General features: G+C 34.2%; 1 protein-coding gene and 1 long non-coding RNA gene across 2 annotated transcripts; one reads left to right on the plus strand and one right to left on the minus strand.

Moving 5' to 3' along the window:
* Nucleotides 1–1,254: 1,254 nt before the first annotated feature.
* Nucleotides 1,255–3,744, minus strand: LOC145043385 (uncharacterized). The gene is made up of 3 exons (XM_078992018.1): nt 3,593–3,744; nt 3,154–3,278; nt 1,255–2,360 (listed from the first exon to the last, which is right to left on the minus strand). Exons 2-3 carry the CDS (start codon nt 3,247–3,249, stop codon nt 1,401–1,403), a joined length of 1,056 nt encoding a protein of 351 aa, XP_078848144.1. The 5' UTR covers nt 3,250–3,278; nt 3,593–3,744; the 3' UTR covers nt 1,255–1,400.
* Nucleotides 3,745–9,720: 5,976 nt separating this feature from the next.
* On the plus strand, nt 9,721–12,283 carry LOC145039046 (uncharacterized). The gene is made up of 6 exons (XR_013679703.1): nt 9,721–10,239; nt 10,493–10,599; nt 10,674–10,720; nt 10,819–10,912; nt 11,824–11,939; nt 12,107–12,283. It is a non-coding gene; the product is annotated as an uncharacterized LOC145039046 (long non-coding RNA).
* Nucleotides 12,284–25,138: the final 12,855 nt, after the last annotated feature.

The raw sequence follows: 25,138 nt of genomic DNA on the forward strand, positions 1-25,138 counted from the left end.
TGTAATCTTAAAAATGGAGAAATTAGAAACCTAAAAAAACAAAATTGTTCTGGCTTTATACAAACACAAACAATATATACCTAATCAAAAGAGTGTGAATGTGGAGAAGGGAAAGAAGGGCAATTTCGTTTTTTCGATTTCATATTTCTTCCTTTTATGGGGTTGCAAAAAGCCAACACAACCATGATTGTTTGTTTCTTTTTTTCATGATTATTTCATTTTTTTCAATATCGTTTTATTAAGATTAAAAAAACGATTTAACAAGAAGCAAATGTTAAAGATTTCAATAGTATCTAGGAGATTAGAAAAGATTTCAATAACTCTTATGCTTAAAGAATATCATACCATTAAATTTCTAAAAAAAAAATTATATATACACAGTAAAGTCTCAATATTTCAACGATTTAACAAAAAAATCCTAAACTTTATTTTTTTGACAGTAAAGTTCTAATTGACGATTTGACAAAAAAATCTTAAACTTTATTTTTTTGACAAAAAAGTTCTAATTACCGGCTAACCGGAAAAAAAGGGTAAAAGTGTCAAAAACTGTCGGTAATTTGGACTTTACTATAAAAAAAAAAATAAAGTTTATAACTTTTTGTCAAATCGATGAAAATATTACAATTTTACTGTATATATCCTTAAAAAAAAATTTTGGTTGTAATGGAATGTATACTTTACCCGGGGCATTTTCCTACTAGAACCTAGCTAGATAGCATAAGTGTTAATCTTGACTAATTATTATGCCTGATTTTTTTTTCACTTATTGAGACACATGATTACTTGTTTATTATGTCTCCAATGACATCTTGTATTTACAGTGTTACGAGAAGATGGCGAAATTTAGAGAATCATCAATTCATGATGTCTAGAAATTGAATATAAAGAGTATAACATGGGTCTCATGGTGGTGCAACAAATAAGTTTGAGACTTCGTCGTTCTAACTAACTGTTCAGTGCTTTATTCTTTTTAGAATGTGCTACTTTTTGGTACATAAAACCTAGAAAAATGTTGATATGTCTACTAAGATTTATCACAAGCCTATTTTTCGTTTTTTAATAAAAAAATGTTAAAGTTCAAAATGAATAGGGTTGGTTCGTTATGAAACCTAAATTTAACATTTGTATTGTTGTGTGTGTTTTGTATTTTTCACAACTTTTTCTAGATTTTTAATATCAATTGAGTTGTTTAAAAAATTATAATTAATGAAATTGTGAATGGCTAACAACAGTAATACATTGTAAAAAAAAAAATAGTAAATGGGAAACTTCATAAATCATTCAAATAACTTGAAGTCATAAATTATATAAATGCCTTAGTTATTACAAATCAACAATCTAGTATTACAAACTTAGTACCTCAAATTAATCAAACACAAAACAAACCATTTAGACCAACATCAAGAACCACTCGCTAAAGATTGAGTTGTCTCGAATGACTTTCTTCTCACCAAAAGACAATTGATTTTTGACGGTTGAGCATGAGTATTCTCAACTGTGCATATTACAAAGTCTGGTCGATGAAGTGCCAAAGTTAATCGGTCTTTTTTAGGTTCTAATTCAGTGGCATCCAGAAGAACATGCCAAGAATTTCGATGAGCCTCTGAAATCCAATGCATAGAGTAACTAGTCCCATTGATGTAGGCCGGATATGCAAAAAGCCCTTTTGGACTGTATTTACACTTTCGTCTAAAATATTGACTAAGTTGCGAGCCTTTAATACGTAGATCCAACCATGACTCAGGAGCAGCTATGACTTTCGATTCCTTCTTTCCCACAAACTCTTTAACCGGGTCTTCTTTTTCATTAATAATCGTCATGTAATAATTCCCTTTAAAAAAAGGGTATGATTCCCCTATCATCACCATTGCTTCTGTAAAAGTAGGTGTGAATAACACAAGGTACTCGTCTTCTTGTAGCCCACAGTTTTGTAAGGCCTTATTTCGGACTTGGATCTCCGGAATGGAGATGAAATTACCTTGGAATGATGACTTTTTGTTTAAGGTTTCCAACAACTTCGAAGGCTCTAACTGTGTTCCATCAAGATCATTTGTAGAACTAAAGGAAGATGGTGAAGACGAGTCTTTTATAGTAATAGCTCTAGGGGAATACTTTCTTTTTTCATCGCTCATATTTGCTTCCAAACTTGACTCATCCTTGCTACAAAGATTGTAGAGATCAATTTTGTCACCCTCTTCGAGTACAAGTCCATTACAATATTCAGGGTATTTTGCAAAGATATATTGCTTCACATACTCCATTTCTTGTGGTGTGATTGGGCCTGACCATCTCAGATCAAGCCCGTGGAGGGTAGATATGGCTTCGGCAACTAGATGTGCTGGAAACACCGTATGTGCTTTCTATATATAATATGTATAAATCATTATATAAACCAACGAAATAAATCATTATATGGTATAAAAATAACATGATTCATAAAAAACATTCTGAAAAAGGATTAATAATTCATTTTTTTTAATTAAGTTTTGATTCACTTTTCAGACAACTTAAATTGATCATCGCAAAAATGGATCATCAATGTGTTTTTTTTTGAAATTCTATTTTGCAAATCCTATTATTTTTGTATTATGTAAAGACTCATTTTGTTGATTCGACAAAAATCATACAAATGATGCACTTTTTACTTTTCTTACCAAATATTTTGTTCTTACTGGATATATATATATATATATATATATATATATATATAAATCGTTTCGGGTAAGGATTAAAAAATAAGTGAGGACTGCTAAGACAAATCATTGATGCATGATTGAAAAACTTAAAGGTGAATATTTGATTTTATTTATCATGAACATATCGCAAGATGATGTCGTTTTAGTAATTAAGTACAAGATATTGATAATTTTAGCAAAACGTCCTTAAAATTTTGTTTTTCTACAAAAAGAACACAATCATGAAAATTTGAATTTTTTTTCTAAAAGACCCAGAATAAAAAATCTCCAAAAATCATGAAAATTAATATATTTCTTTACTCACGATAGTAATGACTTTGTTAAAAGAATATATATATATATATATATATATATATATATATATATATATATATATATATATATATATATATATATATATATATATATTTATTTATTTATTTATTTATTAGAAGAATGAGAAAAAATAAGAACTTGCCTTCATGACCATGCTTGTTGGTCGGCTTCCATTGTTTTGATTAGGCGAATTTGGCAAAGAATCTAATAATGACTTCCCAATTTCGCTTTCATCCATCTCCTTATCAAGTTTGAAGCAGAAATTCACTGTTACATGATTTTTAAGAAAAAACAAGCATTAAATTTTCCATGCCCAACAACTATGTTTAAGATTGCCTAAAGTTTTTCAGTTACAAACCCAGTCGCCAATATAAATACATAAATAGACAGACAACAAAAATTAAGTTATTTTCCTGATATTTTGAATACACTAAGAGGTGAAATTTTTGTTTACCATACGATTATTCCTTTATAGTAACTATAATACAGTCCACAGTAGATAAATAAGAGATTCAATACTATCATCTGTAGGTTGGTATAAAAATATTACTCGAATTGTAATTTCAAATTTTAATATTTACCTTAGTTTCTTGTTGTAAGATCGATCGTCCGTTCCTCAAGGTTTCTTCCCATGTTTATTGATGGTGTTAAGGAAGAAGAGAAGGAGAATAGAAGAAGGGAAGGAAACGAGGTTGCAAGGACTATGGCTGGCGTCAATCATATGAACACAACAAACGTTTCTCATATATTAATAAAATCAAGGAGACAACAAATAAAAAATACTGACAATGGGCGTCAGCTGGCCCTCATTTGAATTATTCCAATATTTAAGTTCTATAATACCAGACCAAATTACATAAACGGTCTTTGTGGTTTCTTGAAAATTGCAGTGTTGGTCCTTTTTGATGAATATTCTCATCATGAGTCCTTTTTTATTTTGAGCAAAAAGATTCCGAGATATATATATATATATATATATATATATATATATATATATATATATATATATATATATATATATATATATATATATATATATTGTTATAAAATATGATCAAATAACAAGATAAATTATAGAATAAAGAAAGACATGAGAGTAGAGAGAACTTTTATTCCAATACTTGTGAAGAAATTATCAAGTTTCTAATATATATGGCTCACTATTTATACTATCCAAATAAGAAGAAAGATGAGCTATAATATGAATGTACATTATGATGGTGTATTATTACATTCATAAAACACATTGAAATGGTTGTTACTAATGCTAAATAATGATGGAGAGTTATGGGAGAAATGGAGAATCCAATGGTCATTCACAAACTAATATTTCATAACACTCCCCCTTGAATGACGATTGTATCATGCCTCGTTAAAACCTTAATAGGTAAAACCTCATGAGAAAAACCATTTGTTAAGGAAAAAGAGTACATGATTAATAATAGATATTTGGAACAATTGTCTCGTTAAAAACCTTGCTAAGAAAACCCAGTGGGAAAAACATAGCTAAGGAAAAGAGTACAATGTGTTTCCAACTCCCCCTGATCATCACATCACTTGATTTCCTTAAAGCGTCGCATTCCAATATTTTGTACCATGTTTTCAAATTTGGATGTAGGGAGTGCTTTAGTGAACAAATCTGCCAAGTTCTTACTTGATTGAATTTTCGGGATGTTGATGCCACGCTCTTTTTGAAGATCATGAGTAAAAAAAACTTTGGTGATATATGTTTGGTTCTATCTCCTTTGATAAACCCTTCCTTGAATTGGGCTATACAAGCCGCATTATCTTCATATAGTATGGTTGCAACGTCCCTCATGAATTGCTCCACAAGTGAATAAATAACCTCGAAGATATTGAAGAATGTGTTTGACTCCACTCTAATGTCTTCTTGTTGGGCAAGAAATATATCTTGCTAATAAGTTTACAGCAAAAGATATATCAGGTCTCGTATTATTAGCAAGATACATTAGTGCACCAATAACATTAAGATATGGTACTTCAGGACCAAGAAGTTTTTCATTTTTTTCACAAGGCCGAAACTGGTCCTTTTTGGCATCTAAATTCCTTACTACCATCGGGGTACTCAATGGATGCGAGTTATCCATATAAAACTTTTTAAGCACCTTTTCTAGATAACTAGATTGATGTACAAAAACTCCATTTTTTGGTGTGCTCAATTTGAAGACCCAAACAAAATTTCGTTTTACCAAGATCTTTCATTTCAAAATTTTCTTTCAATCAAGAAGTGGCATTTTCCAATTCTCCAGGAGTTCCAATTATGTTCAAATCATCTACGTAAACAACATTTATCACAAATTCTGATCCGGATCTTTTTATGAATACACATGGGCTTAATGGATCATTTTTATAGCCTGCTTTTAAAAGAAATGTACTTAAACAATTGAACCACATACGGGCAGATTGTTTCAATCCATACAAAGATTTATTTAATTTTACCGAATATACTTCACGAGAATTAGGAGTTTGTGCTTCTGGCACCTTACGCATCTCCAATTTTTCATGTGTTGCCAGACTTATTAGATAACGGAATGTAATTGCATCAATCACAGGAGAGTATGTTTCTTCATAATCAATTTCGGGCCTTTGGGTAAAGCCTTGTGCAACAAGTCTTGCTTTATATCTCACAACTTCATTCTTCTCGTTTCTTTTTTGCACAAATACCCATTTGTGGCCCACTGGTCTTACTTCGTTTGGTGTATGGACTACAGGTCCAAAAACTTTTCATTGAGTAATAGAATTAAGCTCTTTATTTATTTCATCTTTCCATTTTGGCCAATATTTTCTATTCATACATTACTCGATAGATTTAGGTTCAAGATCCTCATTTTCTTTATAATCGCGCGCGGAACATGATATGAAAAATTATCGTCGACATCTATCTTATTTCGGTTCCATCTTATTCTTGTCATGACATAATTTATTGAGATCTCTTCATTTTCTTAATTTTCAGGTACCCGGTTTCTTTTGTTATGTCATTGGGCTCTTCTGGAGCTTCATTAATCTTTTCAAAAGATTATGTTTTCTCTTTTGGACTATCAATTATATTTGCTCCCTTTCGTTTTCGAGGATTTTTATCTTTGGAACCGGTTAGTCTTCCACGCTTTAGGCGTGCCTTTGATTCATTTGTAGTTGTATTTTTTTCCTTCTGGGATATCAATTCTAACTTGAGTAAGTATAGCTGGTACATGAAACTTTGTTACCCACTTAGGGTCAGTAAATGCTTCTGGCAATTGATTTGCTACATTTTGTAAATGAATTATCTTTTTTATTTCAAGTTCACATTGACTTGAACGAGGAACTAAAACTGAAAGTGACAATTCCTTTCAAGAGATTTTATTTTCCAGCTTCTTTATTTCTCCCCCTAATGTTGGAAAATATGATTCATCAAAATAATAATCATCAAATATAGCTGTAAATAAATCTCCAATTGATGATTTTAAATATTTTACTATAGATGGAGATTCATATCCAACATAAATTCTCATTCTTCTTGAGGACCCATTTTTGTGAAGTGGGGTGGAGAAATGGGTACATAAATTATACATCCAAACATCCTTGGATGGTAAATAATTGGTTACTGACTGCAAACCAGTTGAATAGGGGAGAACTCATGATAACTAGTTGTCATTATGCATTTAAGTGATGTTGCATGTAAAATTGCATGTCCCCATGTCGATGTAGGAAGTTTAGAATGCATTAATAATGGTCTTGCAATTAATTGAAGGCGTTTGATTAACGACTTAGCTAAACCATTTTGTGTATAAACATATGCAACATGATGTTCAATAGTTGTCCTAATCGACATGGAATAATCATTAAAAGCTTATGATGTAAATTCTCCAACATTGATAAGTCAAATTTCCATAATTGGGTAATCGAGAAAATGTGCCCTTAGGCGGATTATTTGTGCTAGTAATCTTGCGAAAGCGAGATTATGGCTAGATAACAAGCACACATGTGACCATATAGTTGACGCATCAGTTAAGAGCATAAAATATCTAAATGGTCCACATGATGGATGAATTGGTCCACATATATCCCCTTGAATTCTTTCTAAAAATCTAGGACTTTCATACCCAACTTTATTCAATGATAGACGGGAAATTAATTTTCCTTGAGAACATGCAACACAAGACAATTCATTAGCTTGAAAAATCTTCTGGTTTTTCAAGGAATTTCCACTTGAACTTTCAATTATTTTGTGCATCATAACTGATCCGGGATGGCCCAACCGTTCATACCGAACTTTGTAGATGTTATCATACCTTTTATTTTCAATAGCATGAGATTCAATCATTCTAATATTTGTATAATACAATCCGGAGGACAATACGGGTAATTTTTCCAAAGAACTTTTCTTATCCGATAACATTTTTGTAATGTTGAGATAATTTTTATTACCATCATTAGTTGTTTCAATAGGATATCCGTTAGACCAAATATCCTTAAAACTTAATAAATTTCTTGGTGATTTTAATAAAAATAATGCATCATCAATTGTAATTATTTCCACTTGTGGTAATACTATATTCGCTCTTCAGGAGCCTTCAATCTTGGTGATTTAGACGAAAATAATGCATCACTAATTTTTAATTAGTGTCCCTTTTTGTAATATAATATTCGCTCTTCCGGAGCCTTCAATCATTTTTGCATTACCTGTTATTAAATTAACATTTGCTTCTCTAATTGATAAGTAAGCAAAATACTTTTCATTATTAAAAATGCTATGTGTTATTGTATTGTCTGCAAGAAATATATCTTTATTATTTCTTTTGCGAATATCCATGTTTCTTTTCAATAAATAAATAAAACATAAGAAACATTCGACTTAGAGAAAGAAATTCATATTTTATTAATTTGGGAAGATTGTGACGACATCATTTCTCATGAAACGAATATGACATAAAAACATAATAAATATCATGAAACAAAACTTTACATTATGCTGATCAATCACCATCCATATCACCACTTGTCCCTTCGGGGTAGACAAGAAAATCGACAACATCCAAATATATCATTTCTGGTTGATCTTGATGGATATCACTTTGAATAAAATTTGTTTCGATATTTTTCTTTATATTTTAGAGAATCTTGATAAAGATCAACAAAATGCTTTGGTAAGCGGCATGTACAAGACTAATGATCGGTCATTCCACATTAGTGATAAACATTTTCAACTTTTTTTTTCCTTGACCACTTTTATCATTAGGATGTGGATTTTTGCTATTTTCTAACTTCTGGTGGTTACTTGTAATATTGTTATTTTTATGATGATTATGATAACCTCCATGACCTCGGTTAGACCCATGACTATTATGATTATATGATGTTGCATTCACTTCAGGGAATGTACTAGAACCGGTCGGGATTGATTGATCATTTTTCATCAATTCCACGATCTCGGTTAGACTCATGACTATTATGATTATATGAGTTACATTCACTTCAGGGAATGTACTAGAACCGGTCGGGATTGATTGATAATTTTTTATCAATAACTCATTATTTTGTTTAGCCACAAGAAGATATGAGATTAATTCATATTTATTTTAAACATTTCTCATGATATTGCTACTGCAGGAGCATGTTAATAGTATGAAAACTAGAAAAAGTTTTCTCTAGCATTGTTTTCCATAATGAAAATAGAAATCAAAATAAAGACTTGTAATGTAAGGAATTGTTAGTTAAGAAATTCCATAAAATAAGTTGTAAGCATTGTACATGTAAAATTATAAAAAATACATACCTGAAAATTACAAGAACAATAAGGAGTTAGAGCTCTATGGTAGAGTCGTGCTGATAACGTGTTATAAAATATGATCAAATAACAAGATAAATTATAGAATAAAGAAAGACATGAGAGTAGAGAGAACTTTTATTCCAATACTTGTGAAGAAATTATCAAGTTTCTAATATATATGGCTCACTATTTATACTATCCAAATAAGAAGAAAGATGAGCTATAATATGAATGCACATTATGATGGTGTATTATTACATTCATAAAACACATTGAAATGGTTGTTACTAATGCTAAATAATGATGGAGAGTTATGGGAGAAATGGAGAATCCAATGGTCATTCACAAACTAATATTTCATAACATATATATATATATATATATATATATATATATATATATATATATATATATATATATATATATATATATATATATATATATATATATAGATAGTGAATATACCCTTAAGGGTATATAAGCTTAGGTACCCAAACCCATTATAATACGTCATTTTGTTTAATATATTCATTATAATGTTCTTAAACTTCAACCCTTGACTTGATTTACTTTCAAAATTTTCGAAATTTCATTATTATCTTCCTCTTACATCACATATTTTTGGCAAACACCTACTAGACTATATATATTATAGTTGAAAATGAAAATCATGTAAGAGGAATATAAATGTGAAATTGATAAAAATCTTGGAAGTAAATCAAGTTAGAAGTTGAATTATAAGAACATTGGACAATTACAATGTATATATATGATTCAAAACGATGTAGTATAATGAGTTTGGGTACCTAAGCTTATATACCCTTAAGGGTATATTTAGTATTATATAAAGCATATTGCCAATTTCTTGAAATTTAAGAGGTACAACCACTTAAGAACGATGTACAATTTTAAAATGCTTTAAGAAAAAATTATATGGTAACACACTTTGCCGTCAATATCAATCCGCTCTTCCCTAAATTGTCTCCCGTAACCCATGACTCCATCTTCTCTGCCTTCTCTGATGTATATCAATCCAATCTTTACACTTTGTTTTCATTCCTTCGGGGAAGACACCAATCGCCTACCACAACGAAGACACCACGCCCACGGTCTGTGAAATGATGAATCCCACCCACTAATATTGATAGGAAACCCTAAATTCCTTCTCACAACCATCAAATTGTTCACCACTCTTTCACACTAACACTAGCCGTCACTCACCAACACCAGGACAACCATTTTTCAGCAACACTATCCATCATCGTTTGCCTTCCTACCACCGCCATGGCATCACAAGACCAGCCCCACCGATATCTATAGAAAGGAACTCCTACTGCATCTTTTCCACCACCATACACACCATTCCCCGCATATAGACACATGAAACCCTAGCGACGACACGTCTTCAAGATCCGTTAACTATGGTAGAAGATCCAAACCAGTCGAGACTTTGGGTTTAGGGTAATTGATAGTTTTTTAGTTTTTTTTTATTTTTATTTTTATTTTGTTGAAGTTTTGTCTCAAAGTTTTGTTCTTTCGATTTTACAAGAAATGGTGATGGTCTAAAGCCTTTCAATACAGATTATGTGAATGGGTTTCACATTCCCTCCAAAAGGAACCCTAATCTAACTCAACTCATCTTTGATCTTTTATGTTTCTCTTTATTTGTCATTTTAAAAGTAAAATTTATACCCTAAATGATTTATTTTTGTAGATTTGTAATGTTAGGAACATAATCCACATTTCTGTGTGCATTGAATATCAAGGAAAAGCTACGTATCATCCAATGTTGGATAAGTGATTAGAAGGAATTTCTTGCAGGTTATACCATTTATTAATGTTTTACTTTATGCACCATTTTTTATGGACTTATGTTCTAAATGAAATTCTTGCAGGCTATGCAGGCACTTGGATTGATATTTGATAGGGTTATGTATTCATGGTTAGCCAAGTGAATCTACTTTGGTGTTTTCCATTCTTTCTCGGTATAAGTATATGATGGTATATGTTTATATTTATGTTCTTGAAAGTGTGTTTTAGGGAATATGGTTTGCTTTTATATTTATTACTCGAGGCTCAGCAATCACATGTTTGGGGAGCATGTTAAGAGTCTCAAAGGATGTTCCACTAGAAGGTACTTAAGAAGCTAGAATTACTATATGTTATCTAGCTATAATATAATAATATATGTATGTGTTTTGTTTATGGTATTGTGTGTGTGTGTGTGAATGAACACATGTACATCCAATATGGGCCTAATGAAAAGATGTACTAAAGCTTCTGAAAAGCAAGTCATCTTCTTATTAAAGTGTTTGTTGCTTTGGTAACCATATATATAGTCTAAGCATCTTGTTTTTTTTTTAACTTAATCAAGACAAACATAAACTAAGATGCATAATAGTAGCAGTGAAGTTAATGTTAGTTGGTTGAGACTTTCAGAACAGTAAAATGCTGAAAAATCATTTTGTTTTAAACAACTTGATTGTCTAGATTTGGTTTGGTTTGGTTTTAAAAACTAAAAATAAAATCCTAATAGCCTCAAATGCAACAACCACAGTTTCAAATGGCTACTGTTCCAATAAATTAAAATTCTCATTTTTAAGTTAAATACAGAAGAGTTAATTTACATTTTTCGTCCGTGAGTACAACTAATTTTTCAATTTTGGTCTAAAAGGATCATTTACAAATTTGGTCTGAACTTTATTCATTTTGGTCTCTATGCAGTTTAAATTAAGATTTTAGACTTTAAAATTTGATAATACTCATTTTGCACTTGGAAAAAACTGAAAAGGAATAGTATACCACACCATATGAAAACAATTCATTTATTTCTATTATACTTAATTAATGTTTATAGCATTTCTTTTTTAATTATTTTCAGACCAATTATAGGATAAGAGGAAATTAGAAAGTTGGTTCCTGCGTTATGCTTTTATTTGAACTTTTCAAGGGTAAAATGGTAATTTTTAAGGCAAAAATGATCTTGATATTGCTTTTTTAATGGAAGTTCTTTTTTGTTTCAACTTTCACTAATTTGGTGGCCAGACTTTCATTTCTTCATATAGGAGCATTGTATTTTGAAAAATCTACTCTATCATAGCAATGTCACTCCAACAGAAAGAAATTTTCATTGGTACGAGAGATCCTTTTAAAAGTAGAAGGTAAGAGATAACTTGTAAATACAATGTGATAGTTGGGTAGACCATAATTTACATTGTTGTAATGTAAAGAAATACTATATCCGCTAACAGAGTTGCAGGAAAAAAAATTATTTTTTTTATTTACTTTATTGAAGATAATATACAAAAAGTTAATGATTCTTTTATAGATATTGCAGGGTATCGTTTTCCAAACTTTTGCCTATTCAATAGTTCTTCCAAATTTTAGTAGTTAATAGGAAATCCTTTGTAGTCCATTATTTAAGGATGATGTTATTAACAAGGAGGTTGAATTGATGTACATGGAATACGGGTATTATTTATTTGGTTAATTGAGTTTATATTTAGTTGGGTGTAATCTTCGGTTTTAAACATATATGTTTATTCATGAATTGTTGAAAGAATAATTTGTATAAAGCAAGATTATACACAATGCATACAAAAGTCCTACTTAAATTCAATTGCCTTTTTTTTAATAAATTTAAGACAAGTGAACTTTTATTTACAAAAGTCCTCAACTTACCACCCTCGCCTTTTCTAAAAAATCTAAAAAATAAAAATGATAGATAAATAGACATATAAACACATTTTCTAATTTTTTATAATAGAAAATAAAAAATGAACAAGTTTTAACTAAACGCGTTTACTAAATTCTCTACTATAAATGAAAAAATAATGATGCAAGAGAACCCTTCAAATGAGAACTAGAACTAAAACTTTCATTTGTATTAGTTAACCTCATTGCCTGTTAGATACAAAAAATAGAACTAGAAATGACAACGGATCAACAAAAACATCTAAGTTGCTATATACTGTAGATACGACGACTTCAAAAACCTAAGCAAGAACTCTTACTTCTAAAGGAAATTGTTTGAAATTACTTTGTAAACTCTATTTCAATACAAAATGTCTTAGGAAACCAATCTCTGATATACATACTATTCGTTATCCTCGACAAAATTATTGCCTAAGCGAAACTATTAACGGAAAGGAAACTACTCTTGATAAACAATTGTGTTAAGATTATAATATAAATTTGGTTTCAGTACCAGAAAATAAACTCAACATAGAGTGGAATTAAAAAAAACCGGGTTAAATATTACAAACCCACAATCCATCAAACCGGTCAAAGTTTCGAAACAAGTTAAGATGTTATAGTTATTTGAAGTTAAAATTTTGATTGCTTAATTGCAATTTGCAAGGAAGTGACACAAAATGAATTACCAGCTTTTTGATATTGTAAGAACTAAAGAATTATCAATATTTTGTAACTTGGTTGATACGTTATATTTTTTATGGTTTAACTTGGTTGATACGTAATGATTTTTATGGTTTAACTTTGTATAAACAAACAAACTATTCACTGAAATGAATTAATCATTGTTTGGAAACACTTTCCTCCCGCCGCTTTGCGCGGGTACACAACTAGTGTGTGTGTGTGTGTGTATATATATATATATATATATATATATATATATATATATATATATATATATATATAGGGTTAAGTTCAAATGAGAACACAATTTAATGTGAAAACGTGAGAACAATACTTTATGTTACTATTCTACTATGAATTTAATATGTATAGTATTGTAGTAATTATAATATGAATATATTCAATTTTATATTGCTATTCTACTATAATTTTTTTATATATATGTAGTAATTTAGTAAATTCTAATGTGAATGTTAAATATGTGATTGTTCTTATATTCAGTGATGAATAATGTCATAAAGTTGTACATACAAAATTTTAATGTGAATATTAATGTGTGATTTTTCGTATATTTGTTGATGAATAATGTCATATCGTTGTATATACAAAATTCATAGTAGAATAGTAACATAAAGTAGTGTTCTCACGTTCTCACATTAAATAGTGTTCTCATTTGAACTAAACCCTATATATATATATATATATATATATATATATATATATATATATATATATATATATATATATATATATATATATATATATATATATATATAAGGAAACTGGCTTGTGAACAATACAAGTTTGGAGGTGTCAGCTTAGGTGGTTTGGCCAAACTTTTCTGGTTTGGCTCGGGTTTTCTGGTTTTGGCTTTGGCTAAATGTATAGACTCGCCTCACCGCCTCCCTGTTCCTATCTTTAAAACACCGTGTCTTCTAGTCATTCTTATTTGATACAAAATGGAGACATATCTCCAAAATCGGTGATATATTCTGAAATGCTAGGAAGACGATGTGTAAGGAGATTGAATCATATTTGTTTCATCATCTCCTGCGTTTCACTTTCCCATATAACCACGCATCAACCTCCTCATCGTTAATATTCGAGAAAGATGAAGGGGAAGAGTTAAATAAGAAATCGATGGTGGTCGAGGGATATTATTGTATTGCCATTGAAACCCGTAGGTAGTACCTGTTGTATTGGAGGTATTCGACCATATCTGAGGTGATTATTGTGAAATAAGAAATCGATGGTGGTCGAGGGATATTATTCATCTTCTTCTCTATCAATCATGCCCATCAAATCCTCTTCACAATTGTTACATTTCGTAGTTAACATTTAACATCCGATTTTGGGGCTAGATGTTTTGGGTGTTTTGGTAAAAATAAAAGTTTCTTTAAAAGAAATAAAAAAATAAATTGAAATATAATAAATAAATAGATGGAAGTAAATAATTTTGATTAATAACCCTAATAAACATATTTTCTAAGCCATAAATATGTTATGATAGAGTTTGGGAGTCAAAAGAAAACTTTTAGCGTTTAAGGAACAAAAGTGACAAGTTTGGGAAACTTGTGTTTCTCACGACGAGTTGAACAAGTGAGCATCTAGGGTCGCTCTTTTATAAGTTAAGATATTAAAGGACCTTTATTGAGCTAATGTAAGTTTTAAGTGACCTTTGGGACAATTTCTGAAAGGAATTTTGAATGAAGGACCAAATCTGTTAATTTACATACTATATGGGAAGCACCCTGCGCCCTTGGAAAGTGCATCGCGCCTTTGTTGAAGAACTAATCTAATTTAACTTTGTTGGTTGTCTTTTCTCACTCATTCTTCTCCCACTCTCTTCTCCACTTGAGCCCAACCTTTCTCCCACCTCCATAATCGATTCCCCACCCCTACCTCCAATCCATGGTCTTTTGGTGATTGGAAATTCTTGATAAATCTCTACTCAAATCCTTCCAAGAGATTGCATTAAAGGAAATTCTTCATCCTCTTTCCCCCTAAATTTGTAACCAGGGTTTTATGGAATTTTATATCCAAAATTTATACTTCATTTGCGTTGTTTATATGAGATTAATGATGTAGTTTCTTCCCTTAATCCATCTCCAAGCTCCGATCAACAAATGTTTGTATGATTTTTGAGATTGGAGTTGTTTTTGATAAGTTTCTTAGTCGTCAATGGTGAAATCTAAGTTTATGCTTGATCTGGGTGATTATTGTGAAATTAGTGATGTAGTTTAACTCCTTGATCAATCTACAAATTCCAACTAACAATTAGTAGGGAGATTTGTAAGTTTGAATGTGATTTAGTGGGTTTCCAAAACCCTAGATCTTTAAATCTGAATTTGAAGCTTCAAGTAGCGATATGAGCTTGAACTTATGGTTACATTATATATTTTCCTTCAACCAATGATCCAATTATCAACCCTCTGCCTTATGGTGAGATTCCTTGTGGTTTGAATCAAATTCTAGTTGCATGGTGGGCATTTGGGTATTTTACTTTCTAGGATTCATTGATTTAAACTATTGATTCCAAGCAATGATATGTGTAACATTCCAAAAATAATGATAAAAAAATTTGTTTTTCAGAAACTATTTCATAAAATCTTTCGTTATACAAAAATATTGTTCCAAATCATAATCATAAAATCAGAGTATCAAAACATCTCTCAAGTCATAAAATCCATAGGATGATGTGTATGATCAACCCTTTTCCTTCCCCTGATCATACAAAGTACCTAGAACCATAAAATCCATTTGTAAACCAAAGCTTATTGATTTTCACCAAAATACTCCAAACAATAATACAATAACAATTACAATTCATGCATATAGGGTTTGTTAGCCTATGGCCTCAACCTGACCATCCAGGGTTTGTTGGCATACTGCATCAACTCAACCATCCAGGTTTTGTTGGCTTATAGCCTCAACCTAACCATCATGGGTTTATTAGTCTATCGTGTGATGTAGTACCACCTCGACCCACCCTTCTAGGGTCTGTTAACCTCCCGCTTCAACCCAACCACCAATATGACGACATATGCAACAAATAAACGATAACTAGATAATAAAGATAATCATACAGATCTACCAATCTAACAAGTCACTACAACCTAGCAACATCATATGCATATATATATATATATATATATATATATATATATATATATATATATAACACAAATTAGTGGGCCGATGTAACAATTGGCAAAAATAGGAACGATCGTACGATACTATATTTTGACTTATATGTATGTATATATATATATATATATATATATATATATATATATATATATATATATATATATATATAACACAAATTAGTGGCCCGATGTAACAATTGGTAAAAATAGGAACGATCGTACAATACTATATTTTGACTTTTAAGCGATATGAACATTTTATCAAAAATGACCGAAGGAATTTAACATGTTTATTAGATAAGTTCCTATGAAAAATAAAACAAGCGACTAATGATAAATTCCGTTACAACGTATGACTATGAAGTATGAACCAACATCGATTTTTCAAAATTAGTGTATAACATCATTTGAACGCAACAAATTTAATTACCGTATCGCAATGTCTCTAGTTGATGAGTAATTTAAATTCTATATAAAACGTGTGCCTAGTGGTTGTGAACGATTGAAATTTGACAAATATACGAACCAAAGTGACGAAACATGTTTAACGATATTGTTAACTGGTTAAATGTCACGAAATTATACATTGGTCAATAAATTTCATATTTAATTAATAAAAATATAAAATTGATTATTATAAGACATAATTAGAATGTATCTTAATGTTTTTGAATAAAAGAATCAAACATAAACATTTAAGTTCAAATACACAAAAATTACATTGTTATTTTATACCAAAAATACATGTATTTGTTTGTACATATGTATTATTATCTAGTGGATGACTAGTTATGGATTATGACATAAAGTGATTTCATGTAAGGAATATTGTGGCTAAATCAATTAAGATAAGAGGAATGGTTGAGAGAAGTGTATGTTAATTAGTAACTTCTTAATCACTTAAGTCATTTTGCTAATAATACTACTTAATTCTTCTTATGATTTTCAAGAATCACCACTTACCTCTCCAAAACTAGAACATCTAACTAATAACTTGTAACACTATGATTTTTCACCCCAAAATTGTTTTCTTTTTTATTTTCAAAACATTATTTAATGAGATACGTTGTAGAAGTCTTATTATGTTTATTTCAAAAAAAACATCACCATTGTTACTTTAATGTCAAAACAAACCCATCAAAAGTTTGAAGTTCACAAAAACATAATGATGAAACCCAACATGTTCAAATGGTATCATAATTAAATATACTAACTAAGACTACCCAAAAGCTCTCATCCTCACCAAGGCATCATGGCAAGTTACCTGTTCCAACACAGAAAGAAAACTAGCAAGCAAAGAACAAATGTTAGCATAAGTTAAGTGAGTCAATATAGTATAGTGTTAAGAGAAGATTCATATCAGAGATGGGTTCTCACAAAACATCCACACACAGTCAAAGACTCACAAGTAAGACATAATGACATCGCACCGCATATCAAAAACAGGTTTAGCTCAACGTATTTTAGTTCTTATTTTTAGATCTTCATTTATTAGTTACTCTCCTCAACACCGCTATAACTAATTTTATTTTATCGATTCACCGCTTAAATATTAGTATAATATTTTTTTGTTCTCCGCTTTACATTAATAATTACTTACTACTCACCACCGCTTTAATTAATAAGGTATACCTGCTAGTTAGGGTCTATTTACTCATCGGAAAACCCCCCAAAGCAAGACCCCATTTGCTACTAACATGACCGACAAGACCCAATGCACAAAGTGAGGTGCGACTCTCACCCATAATCATTGCTCTCAGTGCGCTCCGTTCGCTACTCCGACTGTGCACATACATATACATGTGTTTTCATTAAGGATTGGTATGAGTGGTGCCAATTCCAACATGATATACCTCCCAAATCCCACATGATGTTTGCATTGGTCCTACCTCTTGACCAACATCACTCTAGCCCCGATATACCAAGGTGTACCAAGACCATGTCCAGAGTAATTGTCTAGAAAAACCATTCGACGTCAAAGTTGGCTTAAGCTTTTTATCCTATAGGTATCTTTCAACCCACTAGGCCATCATAATATCCGGATTGGGTATATACCTTTACCTAGGTTACTACCCTTCGCCCTACTAGTGTGTTCCCCTTTTAAATTTAATAATGATTAATTAAATAAGGAGTTACCCTTTTAACCTTTCAAGTAATCATGTAAATATTATGAATTTTCTTTTATTAACATATTACCTCTTTAAAGGTTATTTTCATGCAAACATGTAATTTTATTAAGTTATTACATTTTACATCACATGCTACTTCCATTCACAACACATCAAAAATGAGTATACAACTCTAGCATGCATATCCTAAAACATCTTAAACAAATATTTTCAAACAAGTATTAACATGCCCACATCACATAATATTCATACACATCACTCAAACTAGCATGATCCTAGCTCACATCTCACATCAAACAAAGAAGAGTCTAGCAAGCAACACCCTAGATACCATTAAGTTATTACATTTTACATCACATACTACTTCCATTCATAACACATAAAAGTTGATTATATAACTCTAACATGCTTGCCTAAAACATCTTAAGCAAACATTTTCAAACAAGTATTATCATGCCCACATCACATAGTGTTCATACAAATCACTCAAACTAGCATGATCCTAGCTCACATCTCACATCAAACAAAAAATAGTCTAGCATGCAACATCCTAGATACAATTACACATATAACATTTCAACAATAATGGTATAAAAATCAATCATCAAAAGGGTGACATGCATCTTAGATAACTAGGTTCATCCCAATCCATCTAAGATATGAGATACTCATAACAATGTACTTTTTAAAACCACAAAGTTGACTCACATTTGCAAAAGATGTGACAACTCACACTTCAAGTCATGTATTGGTTGAAGTATTAGCCTTGCCCATATTACATTTTAAATAACAAGTTTATTGGAGTTAAAGATGACAAATTTATAACCCAAATGTATAAATCAACTAACAATTAAAATTCCCAATTTTGGACCCAAAACAACCACCTGTTTAGAGTTGTTTTATCATACTTGGAACCTATAGAAATTTCATTTCTATTTCAAATTCCAGAATTTCAGACTTTTAGCTTTTAATAAAGTACTTTTGAAGGTCCAAACGATTTTTCTAATATTTTATATGATTTTTACAAAAATACCTATCAATGTAGCTAAATTCTGACCAGCTAGTGAAAAAGGCGATTTTCACCTAATCTGGAAGCAACAAAACGTCGTAGAAATATTCATGGATAAACTAGAATTAAAATTCAAAAATTTACAATTTACGAATCATTAATCTTACTCCTGGTGATATTTCTATAATTTTTCCAATACAAGGACAGATTCATAATGAGTTGACTATGATATATGCCAGTATGATAGAGTTGTCTATACTTGTTGTCTGTGTGATACTTGTATATTATGGGATAGCGGCTAAGTGTGAGTAAGGCCCGTATCTCTCCGAGAGTGGAGTGTAGGCTAGGCCCGTATCTCCCAGGTATTAGTGTGTGGGCGAGGCCCGTATCTTTTGGCTAGCGAAGTGTGGGCAGGGCCCATATCTTCATGAGTGTGGGCGCGGTAGTAGCATATCACACATACGCTTTTGTTTTTCCGCACTATGGATTTTCTGGGATGTACTCTGAATTCTTATTATGATGTCACCGGTTTTCAAACATGGATTATTATCATGAATGTTTTGTAATGATGTTTTACGTTTTAACCTAAATTAAAAATGAAATTTTTAACCGGTAATTTTGGGGTGTTACAAGTTGGTATCAGAGCCCTGGTTTGAGGGATTCGGACACACCTTCGGGGGTGTCTGAACTCAAATCGAGGGATTAAAAGATTTTCTAAAAGAAAATGTTTTCTAGAAATTAAGAAAAGAGTTTGAGAAAGAACAAAGTGTGTGACGTGCGCGACCGGCCGAGCTCAAGTAAGTATTCCCCAAAATACCCATACAAGTTTATGTTATGTTTATCAGCTTTTGTAGAACAACATGCTAGAGTAAGGCTAAGAATCTAGGAGTGATGCCTTATGTGCCTGCTTTATGTGCTTCAGTATATGAAAGAATTGCATGCTAGGGTTGAGTAGACAGCAGTAGGGTAGCCTGTTTAGGTTATTCCTGATAGTATGAGTTTAGCATTGTATGCTAGTTTAGTTCTCTCTACGAGGATATAGTTGCTTGAAATTGTTTTCCTTATGTCCAAATGCTGTTTGCTTTGTGCTATGTGGGCTTTGAAGTGATGGGAGTTAACTGTTAGGTGAATACTGTAACATCCGAAAATACAACCAATTTAAAATTTTCAAAATAACCCGATTTTCATTAAATTGTTTACAAAAAGGTTTTCAATACAAATCATTTAGAGTATTCCCAGAATCACATTGCTACAAAATCATGAGGAGCGGTACGATCGCGCCTTCGCCTTGCCACAGTCTTCTGAAGAACCTGAAAAACATTAAACCACAACTGTAAGCCCGAAAGCTTACTGAGATACCCCCAACATACCAACCACATTGCTGCGACCTTCCGGTCCAAAACATATAAAACATACATATCATAACAGAACATAGAACAGCCATGCATATCGGGTCTACTGTGTGACTGGTCCGCCGTATCGGGCCTTCAGTCCATCGGATCCATCCTCCAGGTCTAGTCACGTCCATCGAGTCTATAGTGTGGTTGGTACGCCCGCATCGGGCCTTCAACCCACCTGGTCCACTCTCTGAGTCTACAGTGTGACTGGTCCGCCCGCATCGGCCTTCAGTCGGCTTGGTCCACTCTCCGAGCCTCGGCACGTCTAGTCCGCCCTCGTGGGGCCTACAGCCTATCCGGACCGCTCGCTGGGCCTTGGGAATAACCGGTCCGCCCTGGGTATCTTGGCCTACAGCACAAAGCAGGACCCACCTCAACCCATCTCCAGTCCAAACAACCATGTGCACAAAACATACAATCATATAACAGTCGTAGTCAACAAACCGAGCAAGCAGATCACATAGCATATTATTACCCTAACCAGGTTACCGACCTAACCGGTCACTAGCATAGCATCACTCTATATATCAGGAAACTGACCTTAACAAGGTCTCCTAGCATGTACCATCCTAGCTACTAGGATGCAGACACATCAAACAATAACATAATAACCATATCCGAATCTCAATACAATAAAGGGCCGGCCTTGGTGCCTTAGACCCTGTTGATATAGTGAGGATAACTCACCTCGAAACTGCCGGCTGAAAGGATAAGATCCCGCTGCTCCGAACTCTGACACGAACTCGTCCAATGAACATCAAAACATTCAACTCAATAAATACCCTTAATTACCAAAATACCCCTAGAAGACAACTGGTCAACCTTGGACAAGTCAAAGTCAACCCTTGACTGACCCTACTCGCCGAGTCAACCCGATGACTCGCCGAGTCCCTATGCTCAGAACATCCCTCAATCAGCGACCCAACTCGCCGAGTCACCCCAAGACTCGTCGAGTCCAACAACTCTGAGTCCACTCGCACCCAACTCACCGAGTCATCCCTCGACTCACCGATTCTCGACTCAACCAGGAAATATTGGGACTCCTCGACAAGACTCGCCGAGTCCAAGAACAGACTCGCTGAGTCCAAGGCTATCTTCAACCTACTCGCCGAGCTGTTCTTCCAACTCATTGAGTTCCAGGCCATCTTCAAGCAACTCATCAAGTCCACCCATGTGACTCGTCGAGTACCACCGGTCTGAATCCATACAGAAGCATCTCAGGCCATGCAATTGATCCAAAACATAGATCCAACCTCCTACAATCCATCCATCACGTAAAGTGGCAAACTTTATGTGAATCTAAAGAGATCTAGGCCTTATTCACCTTAGAACCAAGGTTTGGGACATGATAGCTCCATTAACAACACAAGAACAGGGGCTTTAATGCTCTTAAGATCTTCTCCACTCCAGATCTGAGGTAGCAACCTCAGATCCATCCTACAAACATCAAGATGCCACACAACTAGGCTCCCCACACAACTCCAAAATGAGAATCTAGGAAAACACAGCCCAAGAACGAAGATATTACCTCCAAAGGATGCCTCAACAGCAATGAAACTCGAATCCAAGCAAAGCCCTTTGATCCAAGCCACTTCTCCTTCAGGATTTCTTCAACCAACACCTCTCCAAGCTCTAATTTTCTCAACAATGGGACTCTCCACGAATTTAGGGTTTCTGAGACTCAAGGGGGGGATAAAGGAGGCTGTGGAGGGGCATAATGATCTTTATATAGGGCTCAACCCCGAAAATTAGGGTTTTCTCCACACAGCACCTACTCGCCGAGTCCATCTTTGGACTCGCCGAGTAGGCCACTTGATACGCGACCATAGTCGCGACCTGACTCGCCGAGTCTATCCATGGACCCGCCGAGTCACCCTCCGAAACTTACACTTTTAGCCCTTCAACTCTACTCTTGCGATTCCGGGATGTTACAATTCTCCCCCACTTAAATTAGGCTTCGTCCTCGAAGCCTACGACATCTCATCTTCAAATTACTTCCCACGACGCACCACCTGACCTTGACCGAACCAAGTCCCTCAAGGCACAACCATAGAAACTAGAAGCTCACTTTCTCCTTCCATACTGTGCCCCAACCACCTACTCAACCCGGGCACCAGCTGTACCCTCCGATAACTGCACTCAACAACCGAGAATTACCCATGATGCCTTACTGCTCCAATTCTCATCTTTCACTTGACTCATATGGCTAGAAAACCATCAACCCTCGGATCCCCGATCCGAATCCCACTCTATCCATTCCATGACGACAGAAAGACCCATTCTTCCATTTCGGAGCAACTCCCCCGAGTTCTCCTCTCGCAATCACACACACATGCTGATCTAGCTCTAGCACCCTCAGGTTTGGAAAACCCGATACACTGATGATATCCTCAAACATCCTTCCAGGATGAACCGCTAATACATACCTAAAACCCTAATCAGAATATCACTGGGAGTCCAAGACTCTCTCTCTGCATCCCTTCCGAACCCCTCTCCCTGGCTCTACGCCTGCGGTATTCCCTCCGCGCCCTGAGAAAACATATCAAGTCGAATGAGTTTTTATTCCATTGCCGAAACACGCTACTCAAGACCATCATCGGACCACTTCAATCATAACTCCACATTGCCGCTTTCACCTCCGTGAGTTTGCACTTCCTTTCGGAATTCCATTCCTCCCTCTTTCCTTACCAAGGAAACCACTCGTCCGCCTATCACCATGACAGGTACTATGGTGCTCACCCCATGCTACACCATCTCCTTAAAGCGCACCCAACATCCATACATCACCACTACTCTGACTCTCATCGCAGGGACTCTCAAGTCCGTGCACTACCTTCACTACTCAAGATCGCTAACCAGGGCCAGACCTCCCAATGTAATCACACTGCAACATACGCAACCCATAACCTCGAACCGATCCAACAGTACTCGTAGAGTCTTCAGCATGACTGGACCGCCTCCCCAGGCCTTCAGCCAATCTGGACCACTCTCAGAACCTTCAGCCAATCTGACTGGACCGTCCTCCGAGCCTTCGGCCTGGCTGGTACGCCTACCGGCCTTCAGTCTATCCGGACCGCTCAACTAGCATTCATCATTCTGAACTATCCCTTCGGGAGATCCTCCCGTTCATACCGTTCTAGCCCTCTTGGGGTTCTGAACTCTATCTCCATCATACATACTCGATCCCGGCCTGCTCCCATGCCTTCCACAATCAATTGCTCTACGTTTGTATTTTGCCCCGCACGCCTGTTACTCACCCATACGAGCCTGCTCTCGGCTAATAGACATACCGCTGAATTCCCCAAGAAGCTAAACAACCTCTCAAGCCCAACGATCATCCGGAGAATTTCCAATTCTCCCCCACTTAAGACACTGACAATTAATCACCGGTCGCCATCACCGATCTCCCAAAGTAACCTTACAAAAATCAACACTTACACGCAAAATGTTTCTCACCAGCGCTAACAACTTTCACAAAAAAACATGTTTCCACACTGAACAACCCGCTCGAAAGGAACCCAATCTTCAAATATCCATCCATCAGACTGCAGAGGCTACCTGACATTCAAACCAACGCCGCATCCGCCACTAATCCTCACAGAGATAATCCACAATAGCTCGAAGTACTAATCCATAACCATATCGATCCTTCAGGGAACAAAGGATACCAAAACGAAATCTCGATCACAACTCGCCAAACCCTCAAGGAACAACGGATACCACACGAAAACCCGAAACGCAATTCCATAACCAACCAACGAAACTAACAGATAACAATACTCCACAATAATCATAAATGATGAAAAACAATAAAAAGAAACATACCCGCAGCAGCAAGCTGAAAACACGACCCTAAGCCCTTGGGGGCTCTACTCCACCCTGACCTCCACCTGCGATCCTAAACGTAGCCGGTGCTGGAGCCTGCACCGGTCCTGCAGCAAGCCATGGACAGTTGACCTTCAAATGTCCAACCTGATGACAATGATAGCATATCCTCAAATCCCGAACCGGCACTGACTGCCGACAATCCCTTGCATAGTGTCCCTCCTTTCCACACTTCCCACAGACGTGGCTACCCTGATCTCCCATCCTGGAATCAACGGTCTTAGACCGTTTCGTCGCCGGCTGCGACTGAACCGGAGCTTGCCTCAGCTCACGCATCTGCAACTCAATCTCTAACTCATGCCGCCTGGCGGCCTCCTCCAACTCCAGCAAAGTCTCGCACCTCTGCGCAGACACAAACTGTTTGATGTCTCTCTTTAGCATACTCAGATATCGGGACATCTGAGCCTGCTCCGA

This window comes from Lactuca saligna, chromosome 4 (assembly GCF_052625555.1).
Source record: "Lactuca saligna cultivar CGN05327 chromosome 4, ASM5262555v1, whole genome shotgun sequence".
NCBI lineage: Eukaryota > Viridiplantae > Streptophyta > Magnoliopsida > Asterales > Asteraceae > Lactuca > Lactuca saligna.